The 26,265-nt window shown below is 34.6% G+C and overlaps 1 protein-coding gene and 1 pseudogene across 1 annotated transcript; both read left to right on the top strand.

Annotated features, from left to right (window-relative positions):
- The first annotated feature begins 1,136 nt into the window (after positions 1-1,136).
- On the top strand, positions 1,137-25,420 carry LOC125836953 (kinesin-like protein KIN-14B). The gene is made up of 23 exons (XM_049516097.1): positions 1,137-1,488; positions 4,323-4,446; positions 5,574-5,660; positions 5,952-6,122; positions 6,206-6,312; positions 6,646-6,777; positions 6,908-7,086; positions 7,870-8,028; positions 8,985-9,076; positions 12,316-12,467; positions 12,709-12,882; positions 15,556-15,702; positions 16,731-16,919; positions 17,139-17,210; positions 17,439-17,491; positions 17,588-17,807; positions 18,099-18,290; positions 18,388-18,603; positions 19,917-20,264; positions 22,686-22,784; positions 23,727-23,867; positions 23,966-24,124; positions 24,728-25,420. The coding sequence occupies exons 1-23, from the start codon at positions 1,267-1,269 to the stop codon at positions 25,181-25,183; spliced, it is 3,891 nt and encodes a 1,296-aa protein (XP_049372054.1). The 5' UTR covers positions 1,137-1,266; the 3' UTR covers positions 25,184-25,420.
- Positions 15,851-16,084, top strand: LOC125837295 (U2 spliceosomal RNA; annotated as a pseudogene).
- Positions 25,421-26,265: the final 845 nt, after the last annotated feature.

The raw sequence follows: 26,265 nt of genomic DNA, 5'->3' as shown, positions 1-26,265 counted from the left end.
TATGTCACCTATAATCCTACGGCGTCGTTTACTACACATTACTCACTTTCTAAATTTTACCTATTCAACCCTTGAAGTTTTGCATTGCTTTCTAATTAGTCCTTCATCTTTTTCAATGTTTTTTGAAGCCTTTAGATAATTTCTATCTCTTTTTTTTTTTGTTAAAGTCAGACAAATAATAGTCATATTTTTAATAAATGATTATTTAAGTATTGAAAAGATATTATTAAAATAATTTTGATTTTTTTCTATAAAGGTATTCAATGATAACTATATGTGTTAAAAAGAGAAAAAAATATTTCTCTTAATAAGCTTTTTTTGTTGAATTATTATGCCATATTAATTCTTTATCTTACATAATAGGCAACACAAAATCTAAATTAATTTTGGATATAAAAATATCGAATCTAGACGTTTGATTTTAGTATGTTAATTCAAGTCAATGAGGATGATTTTTGATGCAATTACTAATTAATTTGAGTATAGAAAATAAATGTTCTTGTTAATTTTAAGATTAAACATTTACGTTCGTACAAATCAAGTAACACATTTATTAGAGATACTTGAATAAAAATTAAATCATGTATTATCTGGAAACAAATAATTAGTTGACAAGAGTGTTAAACCTCATATAATACACATAAATGCAATTTACCTCTTTATAAAATTCTAAAATTTGAATCCATTTTATATCAAGTCTATGAGTAAGTCATTAATATTTTTACCCAATTAACATCTTTGCTTAATATACTAAAAATAAATCGTTAAATTTTATTTTCGTTTGTGTATCTAAAATTAATCTAGATAATATTCTACATGACAATAAATAAATACACAAATATAACATGTCAAGTCAACTAAAAAATCTAGTAAAAAAAGGAGAGTTTTGTCATCAATATTACTTTCCAAGATATAAAATTATGATCAAATAACCTTATCAATTTTTGTTTCAAAAATAACTTTATAATATTCTTAACTCAATTACTAATTTTGCTATCATGAGCAAACATACCAAAATTTTTAAAGGACTAAATCAACACTAACCAAAAAATACAAGGATGAAAAATCATAAATTTCTATCATTCCCTCAATAGAAATTCAAACCACAAATTCAATTTTCCAAAATACATTTAGACCCAGACAAAAGCAAAAACTTTAGAGAGAGAAAGAGAGAAGGAAGAGAGAGAAACAGCTCAATCTCTCTTCTTTGCTCCATTTCTAGATAAATTTATCAAATTTCCACTATTTTTTGTTGTTTGATCATCAATGGCGGAGCAGAAGAGCAACAGCAACAACAATAGGTGGAGTTGGGATGTGCCGGGATTTCAACCTCGGAAGTCGCCGGAGCATGAAGAGTATCAGAGACCGCCGCCGTTGGCTCGACGGTACTCGATCTCAGCCGCAGCCGCATCCGCTGTTGTGCCACATTCAGAACTATCTAAATACGGTCTCAACTCTAAGCTATTGAAATTGAAGGATAAACTAAAGGTAAGGTCTCTAATTTTTATTTCATGCTAATTTACGTCCTTTTAGTACTTTATCTGCTGATATTAGTGTGTTTTTGTATAATTGAACAGAAGTGAAGTGTTTTAAAATACAATGCAATAGGAAAGATATCTCCCTTTTTTTTGTAATTATTCGAGTTCGAAGTTTTTTCTGGAGTCTAGTGGTAGAAGATTAATGGATATGTTCATTTATAGATTTTTAGCCAAGGCTCTATCAAAAACAACATCCCTATCTCTATGAGGTAGCGGTAAGGTCTGCGTAACTGAGTTGTTGTTGTTTATTTGTAGATGTTAGAGTGATTGATACTGGTGTACATTAGTGTTATTTAGAGATGGGAATGTTAATTATTAAGTTCTTAATTTGTTTAGGGTGAAAAACTCAATTTTGGAATTATAATGAGATTCATTTTTGGTACTTGTTGTTGGGAATGGTTAGCTTGCTACTAGATTATGTCTATTTTAGAACTAGTGTACAGTTATATTATTTAGAGATGGAAAAGTTTTTAATACTTGATCTGCTAATATTAGTGTGTTTTTGTATAATTGAAGTGTTCTAAAGTACAATGCAATTGGAAAGATATCTCCTTTTTGTTGTATTTACTTGAGTTTGAAGTTTTTCTGGAAACTAGTGGTAGAGGATTAATGGCTATGTTCATATATGGCTGTTAGAGTGATTGATACTAGCGTACAGTAGTGTTTTTGAGAGATGGAAATGTCAAATTATTAAGTTCATAATTTGTTTCCGGTGAAAAATTCAATTTTGGTCTTTGTTGTTGGGAATGGTTAGCTTGCTACTAGATTGTGTCTATTTTAGAACTAGTGTACAGGTATGCTATTGGAGATTCGAATAGTTCATAATCAAGATCCTAAATTTATTTAATAAATTGAAATTTCTTTCCACCACTGAGTAAAAGATTCCATCTGGTAGTATATTGAATTCTCTTTGGCCCCTATTAGTCGCTAATGGAACTTGTTTCTAAATTCTATGTGGTTAGCTTGAGACAGAGATGTCTACAAATTCTACAATTTTCTCTCTTATACTGATAACAAGTTGGTTTAAGCAAGTTCGTTCATTGGATGAAAATTTAAGGATTACAACTTTGGCTTGTGGATGTTCACTAGTGGTAGAGGTGGTAGTATGTGTGGTCGATAACAGTGTATACTAATAACATGGAGAGTTATAATTTGCTTTTTTGAGAAGATAAGGTAGTTTTATAAATAAACCAGCGCGAGGATTGTTCTGTGGCCTCTGTACAATCTAAGCAGAGGAGCATAAAAACAAAACTACCCCAGCTAATCCAGTAAAGACTCGAGCACCTGTAAAACTATTTCAGCCTCATTTACTTGTTCCATTCTACACCAAAAGCAACACAAAAATATATTATTGGCCTATATCTTGTGAATGCAATAAGCACTGTCTTCAAAACATCTTTTAGGCCTCCATTTTTTTTCTCATGACCAAGGTTTTTCAGGATTGTCCACCTTTGTTAGATCTTTGTAGCGGTAACTTCCTGAAAAAGATTGCTGCTGATTTTTATTCAGAAGGTTGAAAAATTCAGCAGCCCTGTCTACTTCCCAATCATTGAAATTTCTTCAAAAATGTAAGCTCCAAACGCCATCAATTATATGTTCTGTCAAAGAAGATAGAGAGATGGGAATTTTGAGTGTTAAGTTCTTAATATATTAGAAAAGTTGTCTTAATTTATTAGAAAAGTTGGATTTCTTTTGACTTATGGAGTAAATGTTCCATTTTGGAATTATATTGAGCTTTTTTTGATCCATAAAAAATGGTTGGCTAGCTACATTCCATGTAGTTTTGGTTATGTTTGAGATCTCTCTCTCTCTCTCTCACTACAGATTCTAGTATTTACTCTCTGGTGATAAAGTGCAGGCTCAAGTGATCCCCAATAGTTATTACTGAGACAATAATTACTCGAGATAGAGGCTGCATTAATTTCTGACTGTACGGAATCTCCATAACCAATTTTCCATTTTCGATAGATGGTGTCTGGTACTTATGCCGATGTTATTTTTACAGGTGGTACACGTGGTTGATACAAGTACATATTCATATTCTTGAGAGTTTGAATAGTTAATCATCTAGGTTCTCAATAGATTTAGTAGCCTCAAATTTCTTTCCAGTTTTAAGGTGAAAGATCCCATTAAAATTTCTTTCTAGTATCCAGTATGGGTATGTGGAGGTATCTAGTAGATATGACTAAGTTTTTTGCTAATTGTTAATATGCATTGAAGAATCTGCACGCTACAACAACATATCAGCATAGTCCCACAATTGGGGTATGGGGAGGGTAGAGTCTACGCAGACCTTAGTACTACTATCTATATTTTTGTTGGAATGCCATGTCAATATTATTCCTAAATTGGACATGGATGACTTTACTGGCCCACGTAATGCAGTGAAGTAGTAATATAAATCAAGAGGAAGACACTACAGAGAGACTGCTGCTGTCTATTCATGCAAATGTAGTGATGTGAACTTTGTATTTGGCATGTTTCTCCAGTTTGCTGAAGGATATCCTAGCTTAGAATCAATCAAACCTTTTTAAAAAGTTGTTTTTGATGTAGTGCATTAGCATGGAGTTCCATGATTACTTGTACTATATTAATCACAAGGCTTTAAAAGAATTGCTGCTAAATTTTTTTAAACGAGCTAATGTTATTTTACCCCTCAGGGTAATTTGGGGGCGCCTTCTTCTGGAAATGGAAAAGATCTTAATCTTAGATAACATTATTTGTTCAGGGGAAAAGCGATTAAGTAATTTCTTACCGAATATATACAATTTTTTTCTGGGGCAGCTTGTCAGGGAAGATTACTCAGAGCTGAGACAAGAAGCCAGTGACCTGCAAGAATATTCCAATGCGAAACTAGACCGTGTGACACGCTACCTCGGTGTACTTGCTGATAGAACCCGCAAGCTAGGTAAATAAACTGTACTATATCTATGTATTTACATGTACACTTTTATTTATGATGCTTTCCATGAGGCCCAACCCAACTCAACCCAAATAATGCCTAGCACATGCTTCTAGACATTCTTAAAGTAATTATAAAAAATTATCTTTACCCAAAGCCCCAAGATTTTCTTAAAGATAAAGTTCTAATCACCTCGAGAATGCCTAAAAGCGTGTGGCTATATGTAAAGCATTTTTGTGATGCCTTTTGTGCATAACTTTAATTAAAGTAGGTTAATAAAGTTTAGATTTGATATAAAATCTTATCCCAATGATTTGCTTCAGTATGTTCTTAAATCCACAATGACATTTGAGATATCAAAGTTGAAGATTTACATAAGAGTCTATTTTCTACAATTAAGAAGTTATCATTGCTAACTTGTTTGTCTAAGATAAGAAGGTTAATCTTTATTACTATGAATTATTATATTTCAACAACCGTTCTTCTTGTATTTTTGTTTTATGTATATGATTTTCTTGTCATACTCCTACAAAATTTATGTAATGCGTCATCGCTTAATAATATACCATATTGGAAAAGTTCAGTAGTGGTGACTCCCAATGTCCTGTTCACAGATAAAGGTACATCACTAAACTCTATTAATTGCATAATTAAGTGTTAATGGTTTCTGTTTGCATCTTCAGGAAAAATGATAATCTATGGATTAAGATAGATAATTGAAATTCAATATTGTCTAGAAAATTCAAATTAAAAGTACCTTATGTTTCATTTTTTCCATTCCCTCTCCTCTTAGATCTCTTTTCTAACATGTCGTTTTGGAAGTTGGGAGACTGTCAAACACATGTAAATTATAAGCTTTATGCAGATTTTGTCTTGATTTTGTAATAGATGGATTAACCAAAAATAAGACACAGATGCAACTTGAAGTTAGTTCACAACCTTTTCATATGTTTAATCAAGCTCCATTGCCTTTGAGGAAAGATTACTGCAAATCTTATACAGCTGAATTCTTTTTGGTCTTTTCTTTGTCTTCTTCTGTCCTTTTGTCTAATGAGTTTTGGTTATGATGGCTTCTGATTAACTATTAATCTGATCATATTTTGGATTTCTGGTTTCTCTCTCTACTTATTCAGATGAAGCTGCACTTGAAACAGAAGCTAGACTCTCACCTCTGATATCGGAGAAGAAAAGGTTATTTAATGACTTATTAACTGCCCAAGGTATTTAGTCTATGCTCCTGGCTTTATTATTCTAGCTTCCAACCTTGTCTCTTAAAATGGGCATATACAACTTCTTTTGAGAAGAAATCTGTGCATATACATCAGCACTTGCACATACATGTGTATTTTCAATACACATGAAATGTTCAAATCTAGAAATAAATTGTAATCTAGAAAAGAAAATCTTTCAGTATTATGAGAGAACGTTTGTTGCCTTCAGATAGGCATAGAGATAGATATGTGTATGTTGTACGTAATATATGTAGATGAGACCTTATGTTATTATTTCAGGAAGTATAAAGGTGTTTTGTCGTGTGAGACCTCTTTTTGAAGATGAAGGTCCATCCATTGTTGAATTTCCCGATGATGTTACAGTTCGTATCAATACTGCTGATGATAGCGTAGCAAATCCGAAGAAGGATTTTGAGTTAGACAGGGTTTATGGACCTCATGTAGGACAAGGTATTGGGGATTTACTTCTTTTCTTTCTATACTAGATCTTGAATGAGTGTGTAACTTAACATTTTTAGTTTCTCTTTGTGCAGTTGAACTTTTTAGTGATGTTCAGCCATTTGTTCAGTCAGCATTTGATGGATACAATGTGGCTATATTTGCTTATGGGCAAGCACACTCAGGAAAGACACACACAATGGTCTCTCACTCATCTCTTTACGGCTGTTTTCCTTTTATGTTCATCTGTTTCTTTTGAACGATTTATACATTTCTTCTCTTTATGGGTTCTGAAAAACTGCCAATTGTGAAGTTTTAGCTGGGCATGGTTTAAATGCATAAGATCTTATGAAACCTTTCCACTAGGAGGTTAATTTTCAAAGTTTCTATACTTCCAAATTTCAATTTTAGTGGTATAATTGAGTCAAATTGAATATATTGGGTCTTTATCAAATTTGATCTGCCAAATACCCAACTATTTTAAGCTGTTGGTTTGTAATTAATGTTGGTTCCTCACGTTCCCCCCTTCATGCAGGAAGGATCCAACCATGATCGTGGTTTATACGCAAGGTGTTTTGAGGAGCTCTTTGATCTATCCAACTCCGATGCAACGTCGACTTCCAAATTTAATTTCTCAGTTTCCATTTCTGAACTTCATAATGAACAGGTTTTATATTGATGTCATGTTTATCTTTTAGATTTAATTGCTTTCTCATCTTCAGCATTATGTATGCTGGTCCTATAAGGAATCCATACCCAATTTTTTTTTGATGTTAGGGCTTTTCCAATTATTGCAGATACGAGATCTGCTCATACATTCTGGAACTGATCTGCCGAAGGCTCGCATGGGGTCGTTGGATTGCTTTGTAGAACTTCTGCAGGAAAGGGTTGAAAATCCAATGGATTTTGGCCGAGTTCTCAAATTTGCTTTTCAGAATCGAGGAAGTGATGGGTCAAAGTTTAGAGTTTCTCATCTGTATGGTCTACAACTCTTTCCAGTTGGTATTTGTCTGTTACTGTTGATTCTATCCTTTTTCTCATCTATGTTTTAGAATGTCACCTTTCTTGATTTCTTTATGGTCTGCCCACGAGTTAATCTGAAGTCCTCTGAGCAAGCTATCCATGAAAACTTGAGATATTCTGTCATAATTTGTTTGACAGTTCTGGAAACAACTGTGTGTTTTTATTTTTCAGAAAAGAACCATTTTGAATGTGAGTGTGTTCAACAGAAAAACACAATTGTTTTCCTTTCCTTCACAAAAAGAAAACAATTTAGTTCACGCTGAACATGTTCATATTCAAAATGGTGAAAAAGAACATGCTCAACATAAAGAATCATTTGTTTGTTCCTGTCACAATATCAGTCCAGATTCTGATTTGTCTAAAATTGCTGTTCCTCTGTGTTGAACTCATTGCTCTGCATATATTTTATTTGATTGAGGTATTTGAAGTTGCATCAGTTGTACACTCCTTCATACTCATGGCATAACTTTTTATTCTTGAAACTCTGATTTTCTAATTTAAAGTTCGGAAAGGAAAGAAAGAAAGAAAAAAGGTATCCTGATTAGCATGTAGGCACAACCCGTCTCTATTGTGTCTCTGTATGACTGTATCTGTGCTTCTTTCAAGGTAAATGCAGACTTTCTGTTAGTCACTATGATGAATTTTTTTTTTCCTGAATTGTCTGGAGAAAAATATAGGTGAGTTTACCAATTTTCTAAGTTGTAATTGTATGTTTCTTTGGTCTTGCATTTTTTAGGATCGTCACAGTACATATACATTATACCAACTTAATCACTGGAGAGACCTCATACAGCAAGCTTTCTCTTGTTGATTTGGCTGGAAGTGAAAGCACTATTGAAGAGGATAGTGGCGAGCATGCAACAGAGTTGCTTCATGTCATGAAATCTCTTTCTGCGTAAGTGGTTCATGTCAACCTTTTGTTATCAATAATACTTTATCCTCAACCCGTGCATGTTCGCTTCCCATGCCTAGGACATAATAGTATGGAGTTAATAATTTATTTGTTGGATCGGAAATGGAATTTGGTGGATCACTTCACATTTTCGCCCCATGAGACCATCTCTTTGTTCTCAGTATATTTCTGTTTCTGGATTGGAACTCTGAATGCCTTTTTTTAGCTGATGACATTCATGTGATGGTTTTTAAACTAGAAATCAAATATTGGCTGATTAAAGCTTATCTTATGTCTTATTTCTCAATTTTCATACATGCAAGATCATTGGGAGAGTTCTAAAGGACGATGCTTATAGACATGGAAGCTTAAAGAGGATAGTTGGTCCCACAATCAAGTGTGTGACAAGAGCTCCTACGCAGGGGATGATTACATTAGAGGTTTTAAGACATAGTTGACCAAGGAAAATCAATTTCTTAAATTAGTTTCTATAATGATGCTTGTGAAATATTAATTGCGTACACCCTCATGAAACAATTAGAAATTGTTAGATTGGGTAAAAGTCCTACATTGGTTGGGTAATGGATTGGTGGTCTCCTTATATGGACTTGGGCAATCCTCCCCTCGTGAGCTAGTTTTTGGGGTTGAGTTAGGCCTAGGTGCCATATCTTTACATGGTATCAGGGCCAGGTCCATCCCCGTTTGGGCTCCCGGTCCACGCTCTAGTTGGGCCTGGGCGTGAAGGGGGGTGTTAGAGTGGGTAAAAGTCCCACATTGGTTGGGGAATGGACTGGTGGCCTCCTTATATGGACTTGGGCAATCCTCCCCCCATGAGCTAGCTTTTGGGGTTGACTTAGGCCCAGGTGCCATATCTTTGCATAAATGATAGAAAAAAGTGTCATATTGTGTTTAACTGCAATTTTTCTGTATATATACTCAGCTTTGATATTGACATGCAGATTGGGAGATGTTTTGAATTCCTTGACATCAAAAAAAGACATTGTTCCATATGGAAATTCAATGCTCACCAAAATACTTGCAGACTCACTAGGTAACCAATTGGTTATAATACTGGTCAATATATTCTTCAATATACTGTTTCATATTATTCAATTTTGTTATATTGTTAATAGTAATATAAATACATACATACAAACCCACACACAGACTCATGCTTATGTGCAGTTGTTTCTGCTTAGAAGGGAAATTATTACTCCGTCCATTTCATTTTTATGTGTCTTAGTTTAACTAGGCACGGAGTTTAGAAAAGGAAGGAAGATTTTTGTATCTTGTGGTTTTAAACATAGCCATGTGGGATGTTTGAGTTAAAAGAGTTACTCAATTTAGAAAGTGATATTCATTTTGAAATAGACTAAAAAGGAAAGTAAGACACATAATTGAAACAGATGGAGTAGCTTGTTGACCTTGTTATTTAAAAGTTGTCCTGGTTCATTTGCAAGCTTCTTCTAGATATTACTTGTAGACCACTGTTTCTTTCAGTTAAAAGTGGTCTCAAGCTATATGCCCTGGTATATAAGTTGTTTCATTAGGTATTTTCTATTTTCTCTTAGATATGCTCATGGACTAGAGCTTGTCACACTAGAGGACGAGGTCATCTTTCTCTTCTATGGTGAAGGGATCTTTTGTAATATTCAGTTAACTTATCTTCAGTTAGATTGAAGAGCTCTACTCAATGTGCTTGATATTATGTTGACGTTTACTCATCTTTTTTATACTCTTCTCTATTACTGCAACTATATTTCTTATTATTCTTTGTTTACTTTTATCGCCATCCCAGCTAGCTTTGGATTGAGGCATCATTGATTGATTGATTTATATTATTGTAATTACTTGTAGCTTTAGATTTGTGGATGTATTTTACAGGAGTTTGGAAATAATTCTAGAAATCCAACTTTCATATTCTTATGATTGATGCAACTATCTTCAGCTTAAGAAAACATTAAAAAAAGTTTGAGGATGGGCCTTGTCAGCTCAAATTAAAGCCATGAAACGAGAGTGCATATGGGGGGCATACATGGGAAAACTGTCTTATAGCTAGGAGCTTTTAATATACTTTATATGATACATATTTTTCATATCTTTCAACATGAGACACTGTCACAAGTATTTAAACATGTATCTAATCATAACATGTATCTAATCATATATATTTCAAGGGAAGAAAGATGGACTGCAAATACTGTAAAAGTATGACTGTTTCCTCACTGTAATAGAGCTAACAATCTCTCTTTTGTACTATCTGCATCTTGTTGTTGATGCCATCCTGATACATCATCACAAAAGAACAAGACTGTTGCCTCTGGTTTTCCGAGGCATAATTTTGACACCTAACTGCTAAATAGATGTATAGAGTATGATAACAGATGTATGTATATTTGGATTGATCCACCTTATACTTTATCATAAAATCATAAAATGTATATTGGCTGGATACATGCTTGGCTTGTCCAAATCAAAGGGGAGGCTTTCTGAAGGGTGCACTTGCTGGATTCTGCTCTTTGACTTTAACCCTACATTGTTTCTCTTAGAGTTGGACTTGGGTAGGCCAAATTGCGGAACTCACTTAATGTGCAAGTTGATGAAGATATAATTAGGTTTTTTTTTTTTTGAGAAAAGTAACAGTTAGTCTATATTATCCACATGTATACTACCTCAAAAGTGTAGTTCCCCTCCAAAAGTGTTGTAATTACATAGGATCCTATCACTACCAAGTTACAACCAATCTATAGTTGTGCTGATTACTTCTGAGCTATCTAAGACTACTTGTTTACACCAAAAATAATACAGAGCTAAACAATTAAGCTTAAATCTTTGTATGTTGCTCTGCTTTCCTTCAAAACATCTTTGATTCCTCTCTAGCCATACTGTCCACCATATACATGATGGGACAATCTTCCATCTCTCCTTCTTTATTCCTGCATTTCCATCCCTATTCCAGCACTTCAAAACCTTTTTTATCCTTCCTGGTTTCACCCATTTGATCTCTCTCATATTGGTGAACATTTGCCACAGCTGGTTTGTCCACTTGCAGTGTAAGAAGAGATGGTTGTCTGTCTCTCCTTGCTCTTCACACAAAAAACACCTGGAACACAGGTGAAAACCTCTTTTGTTCAAGTTCTCATGTGTCAAAATTGCCTCCTTAGCTAACAACCAAGTAAAACAGTTTACTTTATAGGGTATCTTAGTTTTCCATATCATCTTCCAAGGCCATTCTACTTCCTCAATGCCAACTGTGTTGAGATCTTCATATGCTGAGTTAACAGGGAAACGCCCTTTGCTCCCCACATTCCATACCAGTGAATCCTCTTCATTCACTCTTCATCAGACAAGTTACTAAATTGTGCTAGGGTGACAAAAAACTCTGCTATTTTATACATCTCCCAATCATTTAAGTTTCTCCTGAAGCTCAAATTCCACCCCTGATCATTCTATAATTCTGCTACAGTTGCTTGCTGCATTTGACATAGGTTGTAGAGGTCAGGAATCCTTTGGCTTAGTGGAACCTGTCCACACCATTTGTCCATCCAGAAAGCCACCTTTCTGCCATTTCCCACCTTACAGTGTGAACTTTCTAGCACCAGAGCCCACAGATCATTGATAGATCTCCAAACACTAGACCCATCTGGAGAGGTCACCTCTGTTGTCATCCACTTATCCCTCATTCCATATTTTGCAGCAATCACTTCCTTCCACAATGAGTTCTCAGCAGATGCAAACTTCCATAACCATTTCATCATAAGGGTCTAATAAAAGTGTTCTTTCTAACAACTTGAGCTTTTATATTAGATGGTCACACCATTCAACATGGTGTCAGAGCAGGTGAGATCCTGCTTCAATTCTCACTGTTACTCTTTATCAAAAAGATATTTCATGCGTTGGGCTCATGAAAAAATCAAGCCTGCACGTGAGGGGTTGATTGAAGATATAACTAAGTAAATAACAATGTGCGATCTCTAACAATTTAAGCTTTTAAAGGAGATGGTCAAATTCAACACTGGTGATGCTTACAATTTGAAGCTGCATAATGAGCAGATTAGTTGATAATGAGAAGTCGAAACTAAATAAGTCTCTTAACATTTTATGTTTTTGATTGCATCTGTGTTTGCATCTGGAGGGAAAGAGTTGTTATCTTTTACCTTACAGTATCTTGTGTAATAAGTTGCTACAACACCTCTTACATATTTCTAATTTGTGTTATTCTGTTGTCCCTTGTAAAGTCTATTTGCTGGCTAGATACCTCTAATATTTTTTTTCCTCTTATTTTCGCAGGTGAAAGTGCAAAGACGCTTCTGATTGTTAATGTCTGTCCGAATGCTTCAAATTTGTCTGAGACATTATCCTCCCTCAATTTTTCTGCTAGAGCTAGAAATGCCACACTAAGCCTTGGGAATCGAGATACAATCAAGAAATGGAGAGATATTGTAAGTCTTGATTTGTTGATCGTGGACACTCAAACAGGACTATGGCAGATGGTCCACATCCTTGTTTATAATTTGTTTTTTCTTATTTGGGGTTAGGGCAATGCCCTTTACTCAGTGATGTAGATGTATTTTACTTGGTGACATTGAGAAGTTGAAGTTTGATTCACCCGCTAATTCCAAGTGATCTGTGGGTTGGTAATACATATGGAAATGAATCATTCTACTCTTGCTATTTTGATAGGCCAATGATACACGCAAGGAACTTTATGACAAGGAGAAAGAGATTACTGATCTGAAACAAGAAATAGTTGGGCTAAAACAGGAACTGAAACAGGCCAATGATCAGGGAGTTCTACTCTTCAATGAAGTTCAGAAGGCATGGAAAGTTTCTTCTACACTACAGTCAGATCTTAAGGTTTGTAACTTTTTCTTTTTTTTGCCTGTTTCTTTCTCATTATTTTTTTTTTGAGAAGGGTTTCTTTCTCATTATTTCATCAACCTAAGCTTCCTGTATATTTGTTTTCTTGATAACTTTTGCAACTTCAAGGTGGTTCTTGTTAGAGTAATAAACGAGAAAAGATCTTACTTCTGCTACATAGATTGAACTTTTCACTAGTTGGTTGCATGTGTCTCTTAAGAGGTTGTGGTGCTATATTTTGTTGAGTGAGAGCAGGTGGTTCTTGTAAGAGTAATAATAGAGGAAAGATGTTATTTCTGCTACTAAAATTGAACTCTTCAATATTATAGTGCATGTTTTTGTTCAATGAAATAATTCTATTTTCAATTATACTATAGGGTTTTCAGAAATCTCAAATTCTGAGCAAGAACATTACCCCCAAAAGATTACACCATAGCTAAATTTAAAACCCTAAAATATAGTAAAAATCAAAATTACAGACCAAAAATGAGTGAAAAACAAACAAATATGAGAATGAGTAAACAAACTTACAAAGATTAATAGAGAATTGAACTCAAACACCTTCAAAAATAAAAAAATGTTATTGGGGTGAGGGTAGAAATCAGAGCTGAGAGAGTACAGAGGTTTGGATGAAGAAAGGTAAATGAAATGTTTAAAATAATTTTAAACTTGAATTTCAGTATGTAATTTCCTATGTGGCAGTTTTAAATGACGTGGAAATCTATGTGTAGGAAATTACTTGGTCCTTGCTCAATAGTGTAATACAGTCGCCTACACATAGATTTCCACGTCATTTAAAACTGCCACATAGGAAATTACATACTGAAATTCAAGTTTAAAATTATTTTAAACATTTCATTTACCCTTTCTTCATCCAAACCTATGTACTCTCTCAACTCTGATTTCTACCCTCACCCCAATAACATTTTTTGATTTTGAAGGTGTTTGAGTTCAATTCTCTATTAATCTTTCTAATTTTGTTAACTCATTCTCATATTTGTTTGTTTTTCACTCATTTTTTGTCTGTACTTTTGATTTTTACTATATTTTAGGGTTTAAAATTTAGCTATGGTGTAATCTTTTGGGGGTAATGTTCTTGCTCAGAATTTGAGATTTCTGAAAACCCTATAATATAATTGAAAATAGAATTATTTCATTGAATGCATAATATGACAACAAATACTCATTAAACTTAAATTAGGCAAGTAACAAAGCAAAATCTTGAAACTTTTTTACTCTAGAAATTAATGATTTTTATTGTATTGTGCAAAGGAATAATATATCAGGCAAAATCACTAATATCAAATTATTCTTATCACTTTGACGGCATGGTAAGAAAATTTATTAAAAATTGTGACACTTTAAAAACGAAGAATCATGGTGAAGAAGGAATTTAAATGAGCAAAAAAAAAATTGATTGAATTTGCATGAGTATGAAGAACAGGACTACAGGAGTAATGATAGAAACAAAAAAAATTAAGAAATTTGGAGAGAAAAAATTGAGTAAGAGAGAAGAGGAAGCTCAAATTTTGAGCAACAATGGTGTTGAAATACTTGGGGAAGAAGCTGGGTGTTATAATTGCCAAAAGTGAATATTATTACCTTTTTAGAATGCCATCACGCTCCTAAAATGAGTGTACCACTGGTACCTTGACTGCTTATGCCATATAGAATGCTAAGTCAAAAAACGATTTTTTCTTATGACAAGGGAAACCCGTACCCGCTACCCTTTGGGTGCACATAGGATAAAACGGGTTTAAAATATTATGTTTTAATTGATTTAAGGGTTCAGTTGACAAAAAGATGAGTAGAAGGGTTCAACTGACAAATGGAGTCAACTTAATGAGTTTGAATAATTAAGATGTTTATTTAAAGGATTCTACAAAGATGTCAGGTCATCAATTCCATCCATTCACTGCTATCGCCATCGCCCACCATTATCAACTACCACTGCCAACGTTCACCATTTTCAACTACAACCACCCATAACCACCATCCTCAACCGATCACTACAACAGCTGTCACCACTACTAGACACTTTTTATAATCATCACCACCAACCCTTATTACCAGAACAACTGCCAATTACTATCGATAATCACCACCATTAGTCATCATTATATATTGTCAACCACATCATCATTCACCACCACATTAGCTATCACTATCATGAATCATCTACCATCAACCACTAGCTACTACCTACAACACCACCATTAGCCAACACTATCCCCAATTGGCACCAACAGCCACTACCACTTGCCTTCACCACCACCAACTGCCATATAGTTTTGTAAAAATATTTTGTTGATATAGTCTTAGATTAATTTAATATTTTATTGAATTTTATATTTTGTCAATTTTTAAATAAAGATAATTTTATATATTCAGATGTTGGAGAAACAAACAATCTTAATTATTTAGTATTTAGATCTTAATATTCAGGTTCTGACATGTAAATCTTAATGCATATCTTTTCAATTAAAAAAGTGTAAATCTTAATGCACATCTTAATATTTAGATGTGTCAGATGTCTTAATCTTAATGTAAAATAATGAGGCCTCAGAGTATGCCAATTTTCTTTCCTCTGTCCAAACTGATAAACTCAAACCTTATGTCTAGTCAAGAATCATGTTACTAAGAAGATCCAGTGTTTTCTCTCTGATGTAGGCTGAGAATATCATGATTACGGATAAACTTAAGATTGAGAAGGATCAAAATACTCAAATTAGAAATCAAGTAGCTCAACTTTTACAGTTGGAGCAAGAACAGAAATTGCAGATACAACAACGTGATTCAACTATTCAGATGTTGCAGGTTAGTTACTTTTATACAATTGCCTTTTTTCTCTCCAAGTGCGTATCTGGTATAACTTAATCAAGTTAGTCTACCTTTAAAAGATGTTATCTTGCTCCATTATTCCATTCATTGTTGCATACGGCTGGGTAATTTTAAATTGTTGCTATTACCTTTCTCAGCCTTTTCGCTAAGATCAAGTACTGAACTGTTCTTATCAGTTTAATAACTGATCAAGTACTAATCTGTTCTTATCAGTTTAATATTTGATACGTGGGGTCTCACCCCACATGAAATTGACTCAATTTTTCTTGGGGGAAGTTTCATCAAGGTAGCTTGATACCTGGGACTTCATGCATTGCCCCAAATCGTTGCCCTACAGTCCAGGCCTGATGTACCCCACCAAAACAAAAAAACTTCCAAATTGATATTACACCAGCCAACAAAGGGTTTATGATGTTAAGAATATCATACATTTTTGCTCTTGAGGGAAATATCTCCAGACTATCATACATATTTCCTTTGAGGGAAATATCTCAAGAATATTATACATTTTTCCCTTTGGGGCTGGGGGATTATAATCTTACAAGCTTAATTTAAAAGATTGCAAGGGGTTTATGATCTATGTTGACAAACAATTTGAATATTTAAGAAAGAACTTCTCAAAAATTTCAACTGTTCAAGTTGGCTCAGTTCAAGATGCTTGATGCTTTCATGTCAAGCAGTTTATCATTTACTTATGTGCAGGCTCATCCCTGTATGCTACATAAGCTATTTCGGTGACTCAAACTTGAAAGAGGATCATTGCCTCAAGGCTTACTGTTTTCTATTTTGTGATGGATACCTATTCAGTCTAACATTCTATACTGTACTATTTTAGTTTCTGCAAGCTTGCTTCATCATTATATTTCTCGTATTATCTACATTTTGTTCATTTATGTATTTTTTTTAACTTAAACTGTATTTCACCTTTTATTTTATGGTAGAAGAAATACATTTTCCTTTTGCACATGGTTCTGCTTGAAGTTTCTGATCACATTATATTGTAGGCCAAACTGCAAGCTCTTGAATCACAGTTAAATGAGGCAATACGTGCGAGTGAGGCTAGGTTAAAAGATGGGTCAGAGTTAAGATCTGCAGACCAAACAGGTTTGAAGGCAACGAGGGATGATATTGACTCAGCAGCTGTTACCAAGAGGCTAGAAGAGGAACTTTTAAAACGTGATGCACTTATTGAGGTAGCTTATTCATGCTGTCTGTGTATATGTAGTACACACCGTTGTATTCTTTAGTTTAATTTTGTTAAAGAGGAATGACAATGAGGATGATTAGGCTTTATCTATATGTTCAATTAGTATCTTCTGGAAATGGAAATCAGACACTTTTGAGCTTTTTTTACTGGTTAGATATATCTTGCTATTCATTTGAGTCATTAATGTGTTTTATCTTTTTGACAGAAATTGCATGAAGAAAATGAGAAGTTATTTGATCGTTTGACAGAGAAAGCCTCTCTAGCTGGATCAACACAGGTAATAATGGCGTCCGAAGTATTTTTCTCAGATTTCTAGGGTTTTCATTCTTTAGTTCATTTGTTCCTAACTGGTGAAGTGTGTGACCATCTCATTTAAAATTTAAGTTGTTGGAGATAGCAAACTTATATTTTCTTAATTATTTGCTTAACTGATAGATTGTATGGCTCAAGCATTTTGCTCTTGCTGAAAGAGTATTTTAATCTCATTTGTGCTCTTCTTGCACAGGTGTCTAGTCCGTTACCAAAGGCTCCAACTACTCAGAATAGAGAAACTGGAAGGTGTATACTATTAATAGATTATGCATTTTCTGGTTTCCCCATTGTCTTTTCTGTACTTTCATGGTTATTAACTGCATCTTGCATTGTGGGTGACAGAAATGATATCAATGTCAAAGGACGAGCTACAGATGTGCTAGCACTGCCCTCATCAACTGATAAGCCAGATGGCACAGTTGCTTTGGTTAAATCTGGTGGTGAAAAGGTCAAGACTACCCCAGCTGGCGAATATCTTACTTCTGCATTGAACGAATTTGATCCTGATCAATATGATAGCCTTGCTGCAATCTCTGATGGAGCAAACAAGCTTTTGATGCTGGTAAAATCTTATCCCCTTTTGCTCTTTGGAGTATGCATTAGTTCTTTAGTCTGTCCAGAATATGCTCTCTGGAGTATGCATTAGGTCTTTAAGTCTGTCCAGAATATGCTCTCTGGAGTATGCATTAGGTCTTTAAGTCTGTCCAGAATATGCTCTCTGGAGTATGCATTAGGTCTTTAAGTCTGTCCAGAATATGCTCTCTGGAGTATGCATTAGGATAGGACTACTTTCTTTGAACCTACAGATGTACCCTATCCTTCTATAACTACAATGTTTTGGTATTTATATCAGGTTTTAGCAGCAGTTATCAAAGCAGGTGCCTCTAGGGAGCATGAAATACTTGCTGAAATTCGAGATGCTGTCTTTGCTTTCATTCGTAAAATGGAGCCAAAGAGAGTGATGGATACCATGCTTGTTTCCCGTGTTAGGATTTTGTACATAAGATCCTTGCTTGCTAGGTCGCCGGAGTTGCAATCTATAAAGGTAACAGATTCTTGGCTGTTCTTCCATAGATTATTTCAGTGGATTTTTGTACTGCCTTTATCTGATTGTCAAAAGCAACTGATTGTTGAATTTCTAGGTTTCTCCTGTGGAGCGCTTCCTGGAGAAAGCTAATTATAGTGGCCAAAGCAGAAGCTCTAGCCGTGGTAGTAGCCCTGGAAGATCGCCTATGCACTATGATTCAAGTAGGAATGCACTGGTTGATGAACATATTCAAGGGTTTAAAGTAAATTTAAAGCCAGAAAAGAAATCAAAATTATCATCTGTCGTTCTGAAGATACGTGGTATTGATCAGGTGAGTGATATGCATTACAAGCAACTTACCTGTCCCTTATCCATATCTGCATCTTTTTTCGGCAATTGTTAGGTTGTCTAGTTAGCTTCGTGATAAGAATCGGGTTACCAGAATAAACAAGAAAATAATGCGGAAGCGAAATTATAAAGATTAAAGACAAGAATTGAAAGATACGTGGAATTTGAAAAGAAAATCCCCAAATTCAAAAAATGTGCTAAGAATCCTAATTGATCTTAGTATTCAAACTAATTGTGATACTAATAGAGCTAATTCAAGAACTTAGCTAAAAAAGTGATCTAGATCCCTATTTTGAAGAAATTAGAGATAATAATTAGTATAAGAGTAATTACCATTTTTAATTTACTTTAATAGAAACCAAAGATATCAAGTTAATGATTAATCTTACCTCTTAAAGAATCGTTCTTAAAAGGTTGTAACATAAATCCATAGTTACTCCATACAAAGGTGTAAAGAAGGATAACCTCTCAAATAATATTAATCATGTTTGTCTAAATATTAAAATTTATCCCTATATATGGGAGTGGATTTTGTTATTTTAATTAGAAAAGACGTGATTAATATTATTTGAGAGGTTTCTCTTCTTTACAACTTTGTGTGTGATGACTATGGATTTATCTTACAACCTTATGAGAATGATTATTTAAGAAGTAAAATTAATTCTTAACTTGATATCTTTGGTTCTTATTCGTAAAATAAAGAAAGTGATTAGTCTTATGCTAATTGTTGTCTCTAATTTCTGATCACTTTTGATCTAGATTCTTGAATCGACTCTATTAGTATCATAATTAGTTTTAATCCACTAATTTTAAATATTAAGATCAATTAGCACTTTATTTGGAGATTTTAATTTTGAATTTCACATATCTTTCAATTTCTTTCTTTAATCTTTATAATTTTGCTACCACGTTATTTTCTTATTTATTCAAGTAACCCTATTCTTATCACTTTGCTATTTGGTCTGTTGAAGGAAATAAGTATGTTTTTTGAACACGGTTACAGATTTGAGTATATTATATTAAGTAGTCCAAAAATTTAACCAAAGCTAGTTTCGTGACAGTTACAAAGACCCAGTGAGACAACAAGAGACTCTACATCTTGTACAAAGACTTCTTTACACCAAACGTAAAACAAAAATATACACTTCATCTTGAGCTCTTTTTCAGAGTGTTGTTATTATTTACTTATTTATTATTTTTTCCCTCTCTTGTCTCTTAACTTTTTATCCGTGCATGTTACATCTATTTAACATTCAATTGGTAGTGGCTTATGTGACTTGGAATTTAATCATATAGGACATACAGAGGCAGCAAGTAACTGGTGGAAAACTTAGGGAGATAACTGAGGAAGCTAAAAGTTTTGCGGTTGGAAACAGGGGTCTTGCTGCTCTTTTTGTACATACTCCGGCTGGCGAGCTTCAACGCCAAATCAGGAATTGGCTTGCAGAGAACTTCGACTTTCTGTCTGTCACTGATGACACAGTTGGTGGAGCAACGGGTCAGCTTGAGCTTCTGTCTACTGCAATAATGGATGGATGGATGGCTGGACTAGGTGCTGCAATGCCCCCTAGCACTGATGCACTTGGTCAGCTCTTATCTGAATATGCAAAGAGAGTTTACAATTCCCAACTCCAGTACTTGAAGGTACTTCCATGTGATCTTTGCATTTTACTCCCTCCACTATATACTATTCAACTACATACCCAGTGTAATCCCACAAGTGGGGTTTGAGGAGGGTAGGATGTACGCAGACCTTACCCCCCTAGTTTTGTGGGGTAGCTCTTTCAATCAAAAACTTTTCCTTGGGAAAATTTAGACTGTATACAAGAGTTGTGCATTATACCTTAATCTTGAAGTGACATGTTTCTATTTGCTGCTCCACTTCTTTTGCATTTCACTATTATATTTTTCACTTGTTTATCCATGTTTAAGTATCATAATCTGTTCACAATACACGTAGTTGTTTATCTTGTAGGGATGTTAGGGCTATTACTTTTATTGCTATTAACTTATTAAGTTATTATCATTAAGGCTACATATTCATCTCCCCATGCAGCTTTTGAGTTTTCTTTGAAGAACTGACACACAAGCTTTTGAATTCTTTTTGAAGAGTTGACATACACTTGCTTTTTACATTTTTCTTTAAAATTATAACATTTATGTTGTTTGTCATGTGAATCAAAATCTTGAAGCAGTGTGCTAGCTTTGATTTCTGACCTGTTGTTGAGACGGGCCTTTAAATTTAAGGAACGCTGGTCAGCAATATTACAACATATGTCTATATGTTGTAGTATTTTTTTTTTCTTTTACCTTTCAAAAAAATAAAATACTACAACATGTGCACATAAGTTTTCTAGGTGATTTGGATTATGCTTCTAAGAACAATGTGTTTGAGTTTGCTTGTGTTTGTCGCTTTTGTTGTTTGGGTGATTGAGATGGTTTGGACATGTGAAGAGACGGCCTCTGTGGTGGACAAGCTGAGGGAAGCGAGATTGAGATGGTTTGGACATGTGAAGAGACGGTGCGCAGACGCCCCAGTGAGGAGGTGTGAGGGGCTGGTTGTAGATGGTACGCGGAGGGGTAGAGGTAGGCCTAAGAAGTATTGGGGAGAGGTGATTAGACAAGACTTGGCTCAGCTTCGCATTACCGAAGACATGACTCTAGATAGGAAGGAGTGGAGGTCGCGTATTAAGGTTGAAGGTTAGTAGGGCTAGCGTGTTGTCCTCCCGTGAGAGGGTATGGGTTGTTAGCGTTTGTAGTAGTCCTAGCCTTGCACTTGCAGTTCCTGTCTGTGCTACCTATAGCCTTTTGTTGTTTACTGCGTTTCACTTATCGCTTTGTTTTATGGTTGTTACTGTCTCCTTTGTTGATTGTATACTTTCTTTCTTATTGGATGTTTTGTTTTATACACTGTTTTCCTCGCCTTTTACTTGGATTTGATGTACTTGAGCTGAGGGTCTCTCGGAAACAGCCTCTCTACCTCTACGAGGTAGTGGCAAGGTCTGCGTACACTCTACCCTCCCCAGACCCCACCTAGTGGGATTTCACTGGGTATGTTGTTGTTGTTGTTGTTGTTTGGGTGATTGTAAAATGATTGTTTATGCATGTTTTCTGTATTTTCTCCTCCTTTTGGAAGGGGGCTGGCAATATGTGATAAGTCTCCTTTAGAGCTAATTTTGCTCTGAGACTCCTTGCATCTCTTAGAAACGATGGCAACTTTCGAACTTTAAATATGTTGGGAAAAGTAATAAGTTCTTCCTTTTCTTCTTTCTCTTTCACCCCTTGTTACAAAATAAAAGTCGGAGGGGCCACCAAAACTTCTCTCTTTCCGCTTTTCCTCTGACCTGTTGCTATTTGCGTTGTTTTTGTTGGGGCTTACATTTCTATGGTTGCCAAAGGTGGAAGAAGTTTGTTGGTGAAGATGTCATCCGGTTAGAAGTTCCTGTCTCATAATTGATAATACAAACACCAGGATTTAGTCCCACAAGTAAGACATAGGAAAAATCTAGAGTCATATCCACTCTACCAAAAATCTAAAATTTTGCTTGAATAGGGCTTCAGCCTTCAGGTGAGCAAGTTTTGCTCATTCATGGGTGTCTTGTCAGGTTATCCTCACTTATCATAGAAACAGCATAGCTTTGGCGTGGGCAGCTGAAGACTTTTAACTCAGGGCCACTCCTTTCAAAGCTATATTTTAATATTTTAGCAAGTAGTGCAATTGAGCTTGCATGTATAAAGCCACATCTTAAATCTCTGACCAGGTTATGCTATTTGTTACACGGGCATCTATGTTCTCTATCTATCAATTTAGGGGTAGTTTGGGGGGAGAGTAGCCGAAACTATTATCCACACTTATTTATTCCCCCTACCCCTCAAAAAAAAGAAGAAAGAAACTTACTTTGCAGTTTTGTCAAGGGCAATCATAATAACAGATTAATTTGTTTTAATTACTTACAGTTTATCGTAGTGTTTATACAGTTTTACACAAGAAAGATCGATTGGATCCAATTAGGGTCTCTTTTGTCTTGATCCTGCTTATCTTGTTCTTATTCAATTCTTTATCAGGACATTGCAGATACACTGTCAACTGAAGTGGCAGAAGACTCTATCCATGTGGCAAAGTTGCATTCAGCTTTAGAATCTGTTAATCACAAAAGAAGAAAGGTGCGTTAGTAAATTGAATTGCTACTTTTGTTAATGTATGTTATCTCCAAGTAATACTGAATAATTACCCCTAGCTACCGATGGACCAACATTGCCGAAGATTATCTACTTTGGATCTCTTTTGATAAAGAAAAAAGGCGTATTATCATGCCATTTTCTTTCTATTGTTGAGTTAATTAATATTTTAAGTGAACCACAATTGCTTGATAAACTGTAAAGCAAGAACCTCACTTTATGTGTACTAGTTCTGGGAACGTGCTCCGCATGTTTATCCTTTACTATCATACAAATTTCTATAGGCCTAATCTAACGTTGATAATTATTAATTACATTATTCTTTTGTATATGTTGTTCTATGCAAATATAATAGTGTCAACTAGTTCTTTTTATTTAATTTTGGTTATTCTTGTGCAAAATAAGAAATGTTGAATAATGTAAAACTAATTAAGATAATATAGCATATAATAGTATGTGATATAGCAAAGAACTCTTGCTCTAGATTTAAGAAATGGACGTAATATATCTAACAAATTTAATAAAGACATAAAGAATAAATATATATTTACTATGTTAATGAGGAAAAGAGAATGACCAATAAATACTCCACTGCACGTGCTTTGCTTAGAAGTGTATTATTTTAATTTTAAAAAATTAATGAAAGACATATTTTAATATAAAAAACAATAGCAAAGGGCATTTTTGTAATCCAACTTTGAGCTTTTTTTTTCCCCACTTTTAGTAATATATGATATGCTGAACTGCCGAATGATTCCAGGAGGTGTTAAAAAGTTGGGCTGAGGATGATTATCCACAATATCCTTATGCCTAGGTTACTGAATAGCCCACAGCCTGTCGTATGAACTCATTTTTCTTGTATATATCATTTTATTTGAATTTAGATAGTTGGAAGGCTAGTATGACTCAGTTTACTCTCATAAACAGATTTTGCAACAAATAAGAAGTGATATGACAATGTTGACATTAGAAGATGGGAGTTCACCGGTTCGAAATCCTTCTACTGCAGCTGAAGATGCCCGACTTGCATCCTTGATTTCCCTCGATGGCATTTTGAAACTAGTCAAGGTGTTTTATTAATTTCCCAGTCACTTTCCTCTGGATCGTTGTTTAACTGTGCTAGTGAATCAAAAGGCAAGACCGATCTGATGAATTAATTTTAACAGGACGTACTGAGGCAATCCTCTGTGAACACCCTCAGTAAGAGTAGGAAGAAAGCTTTGCTAGCTTCTCTAGATGAACTTGCAGAACGAATGCCTTCCTTGCTTGACATTGATCATCCGTGTGCTCAGAGGCACATTGATGAGGCACGACATGCTGTTGAGGTACCTAGTTGCTTTTATCGCTGCTGGTTGTTAAGTATCTGGTGTTTATGTTGGTCATCCTGAAGATAGGAGTCCATATGTTGAGTATTATACAATGTTTTAGCATCACATTTTCATGAGTACCGTAGATGTGCAGCTCTTCAATTAATTGCTGATATTTACCTGCTGAGGTTGTGTATATGTGATAACATTCTATTGACTCGAGAAAATACTGTCTTAGAGAGAAATTTGTGTCTAGCTTTATATATTTGAGTGGATGCTATTACCAACTGCAACTGAGCTGTCATGAGAGAACTAGCGATAGCAAAGGACAGAAGATCTAAGTTGGACGGACTCTTCACTTTTGATGCCGCACCCATGTCGGATTCTCCAAAAATACACTAATTTTGGAGAATCTGCTGATAGTTTTGAAGAGTTTGAGCAACATAGCAGAAGATAAATTGCTGAACTGATACGGACTTTATAATTTCAGATTACAAATTTTTGGTCCAACGTTATTTGCAGATATATTTCTAGTTCTATTCATATATGAGAGGGTCATTCAGCTAGGATACTTTTTCTCCTTTCAACTAATGTATTTTGCTTTTGCTAACAATTTGACAGTTAATTCCTGAAGAGGATGACCGACTTCATGAAAATGTACATGCTTCTCGGCCTCCTGCGAATGTGGGATTAGGGGGTGAAACTGACGTGACACAGTGGAATGTTCTTCAGTTCAACACAGGTTCAACAAGCCCATTTATCGTCAAATGTGGAGCTAACTCAAACTCTGAACTGGTCGTTAAAGCAGATGCACAAGTTGAAGAACCTAAAGGGGGTGAGATTGTCCGAGTTGTTCCCAGACCACCTGTTCTTGAAAATTTGAGCTTAGATGAGATGAAACAGTTATTCACACAACTCCCGCAGTCTCTAAGCCTTCTTGCTCTTGCAAAGACAGCAGACGGAACCAGAGCTCGGTATTCCAGACTCTACAGGACTCTTGCCGGGAAGGTTCCAGCATTGAAAGACCTTGTTGATGAACTTGAGAAAGGCGGAGTGCTGAAGGATGTCAAATCATGATAGCATCTCTTGTGCAATAACACACTTTGGATAAGCTGATTATTTCAGATGTGTTGCCTACTTGGCCTGTAATTTTGGTAAAAATACGCGGTAATGTTTCCCAAATTTTCAATTTTGGGTTTTCACGTTGTGTATAGTTGTAGCATTTGTGTAAGTGCCTATACAAGATTTTTTTTGGTGCATCAAATTATTATTATTCATTTCCGAAGCTCTAATTTTGAATTTTGTTTCTGTTGAGTTGTTGAGGATGTTACTTGGCATTTGTATGGTTTGTTGAATGATGGTGAAAAAGAGATTGTGCGATTTATAAAGAGTTTATTTGACTCCGGAATTGCAAATACATCAAAGATATTGAGACAATCAATTGCAATTATATACATATATATTTTCAATTATATGATACATCTAATAATTTATATACATATTTTTCATCTAATTATGGATTACAATTAAACATTTATGTAATACATTAAATATGAATCACAATTACATACATATATATGTTTAATGAGATATTTATATGTTGAGTACTCCGTCTCTAATTACTTGTCCATTTTGACATAGTGAGTTTAACATTTTACCCCTATTAAATATGAAGTGGATGAATTAAAAATTTAAGATTTTAAAAAAGTTTTACCTTTTTCAAAGTAATTAATTTAGAGTATAATAGGTAAAAAAAATTTGTCCTTTCTTGATTTGTCCAAATAATTAGAGACAACTATAAAAGGAAAAGTGAACAAGTAACTAAGAACATAAGAAGTATTATTTACTATTCCTATTTTAAACAGGATTATATAAACCTTTTCTATTCATTTTCCTATTCTAAATAGGATTTGCATAAACCTATTTAAGAAACCCCATCGGTCTCTATTTAATCAACAGACGCATATTTCTTCTCATAATACACTTTAGTTACAGAGATCTCTTCAATCAACTGAAAAATGGCTGAAGAGAATTGGCAAAAAGACCTTTCTGGTGCAGCAGCACAATTTGAGAATTGGGAAAAACAGTACTCATACGAAGAGAAGAGACTGAAATCACTTATTGACGGGGAAGGATATGGAAATTGGGAAAAACAAAAC

This window comes from Solanum verrucosum, unplaced genomic scaffold (assembly GCF_900185275.1).
Source record: "Solanum verrucosum unplaced genomic scaffold, falcon-dt-bn FXZP01000165.1, whole genome shotgun sequence".
NCBI lineage: Eukaryota > Viridiplantae > Streptophyta > Magnoliopsida > Solanales > Solanaceae > Solanum > Solanum verrucosum.
The sequence above is the reverse complement of the archived record's forward strand: the minus strand, read 5'-3'. Positions and strand labels throughout refer to the sequence as shown.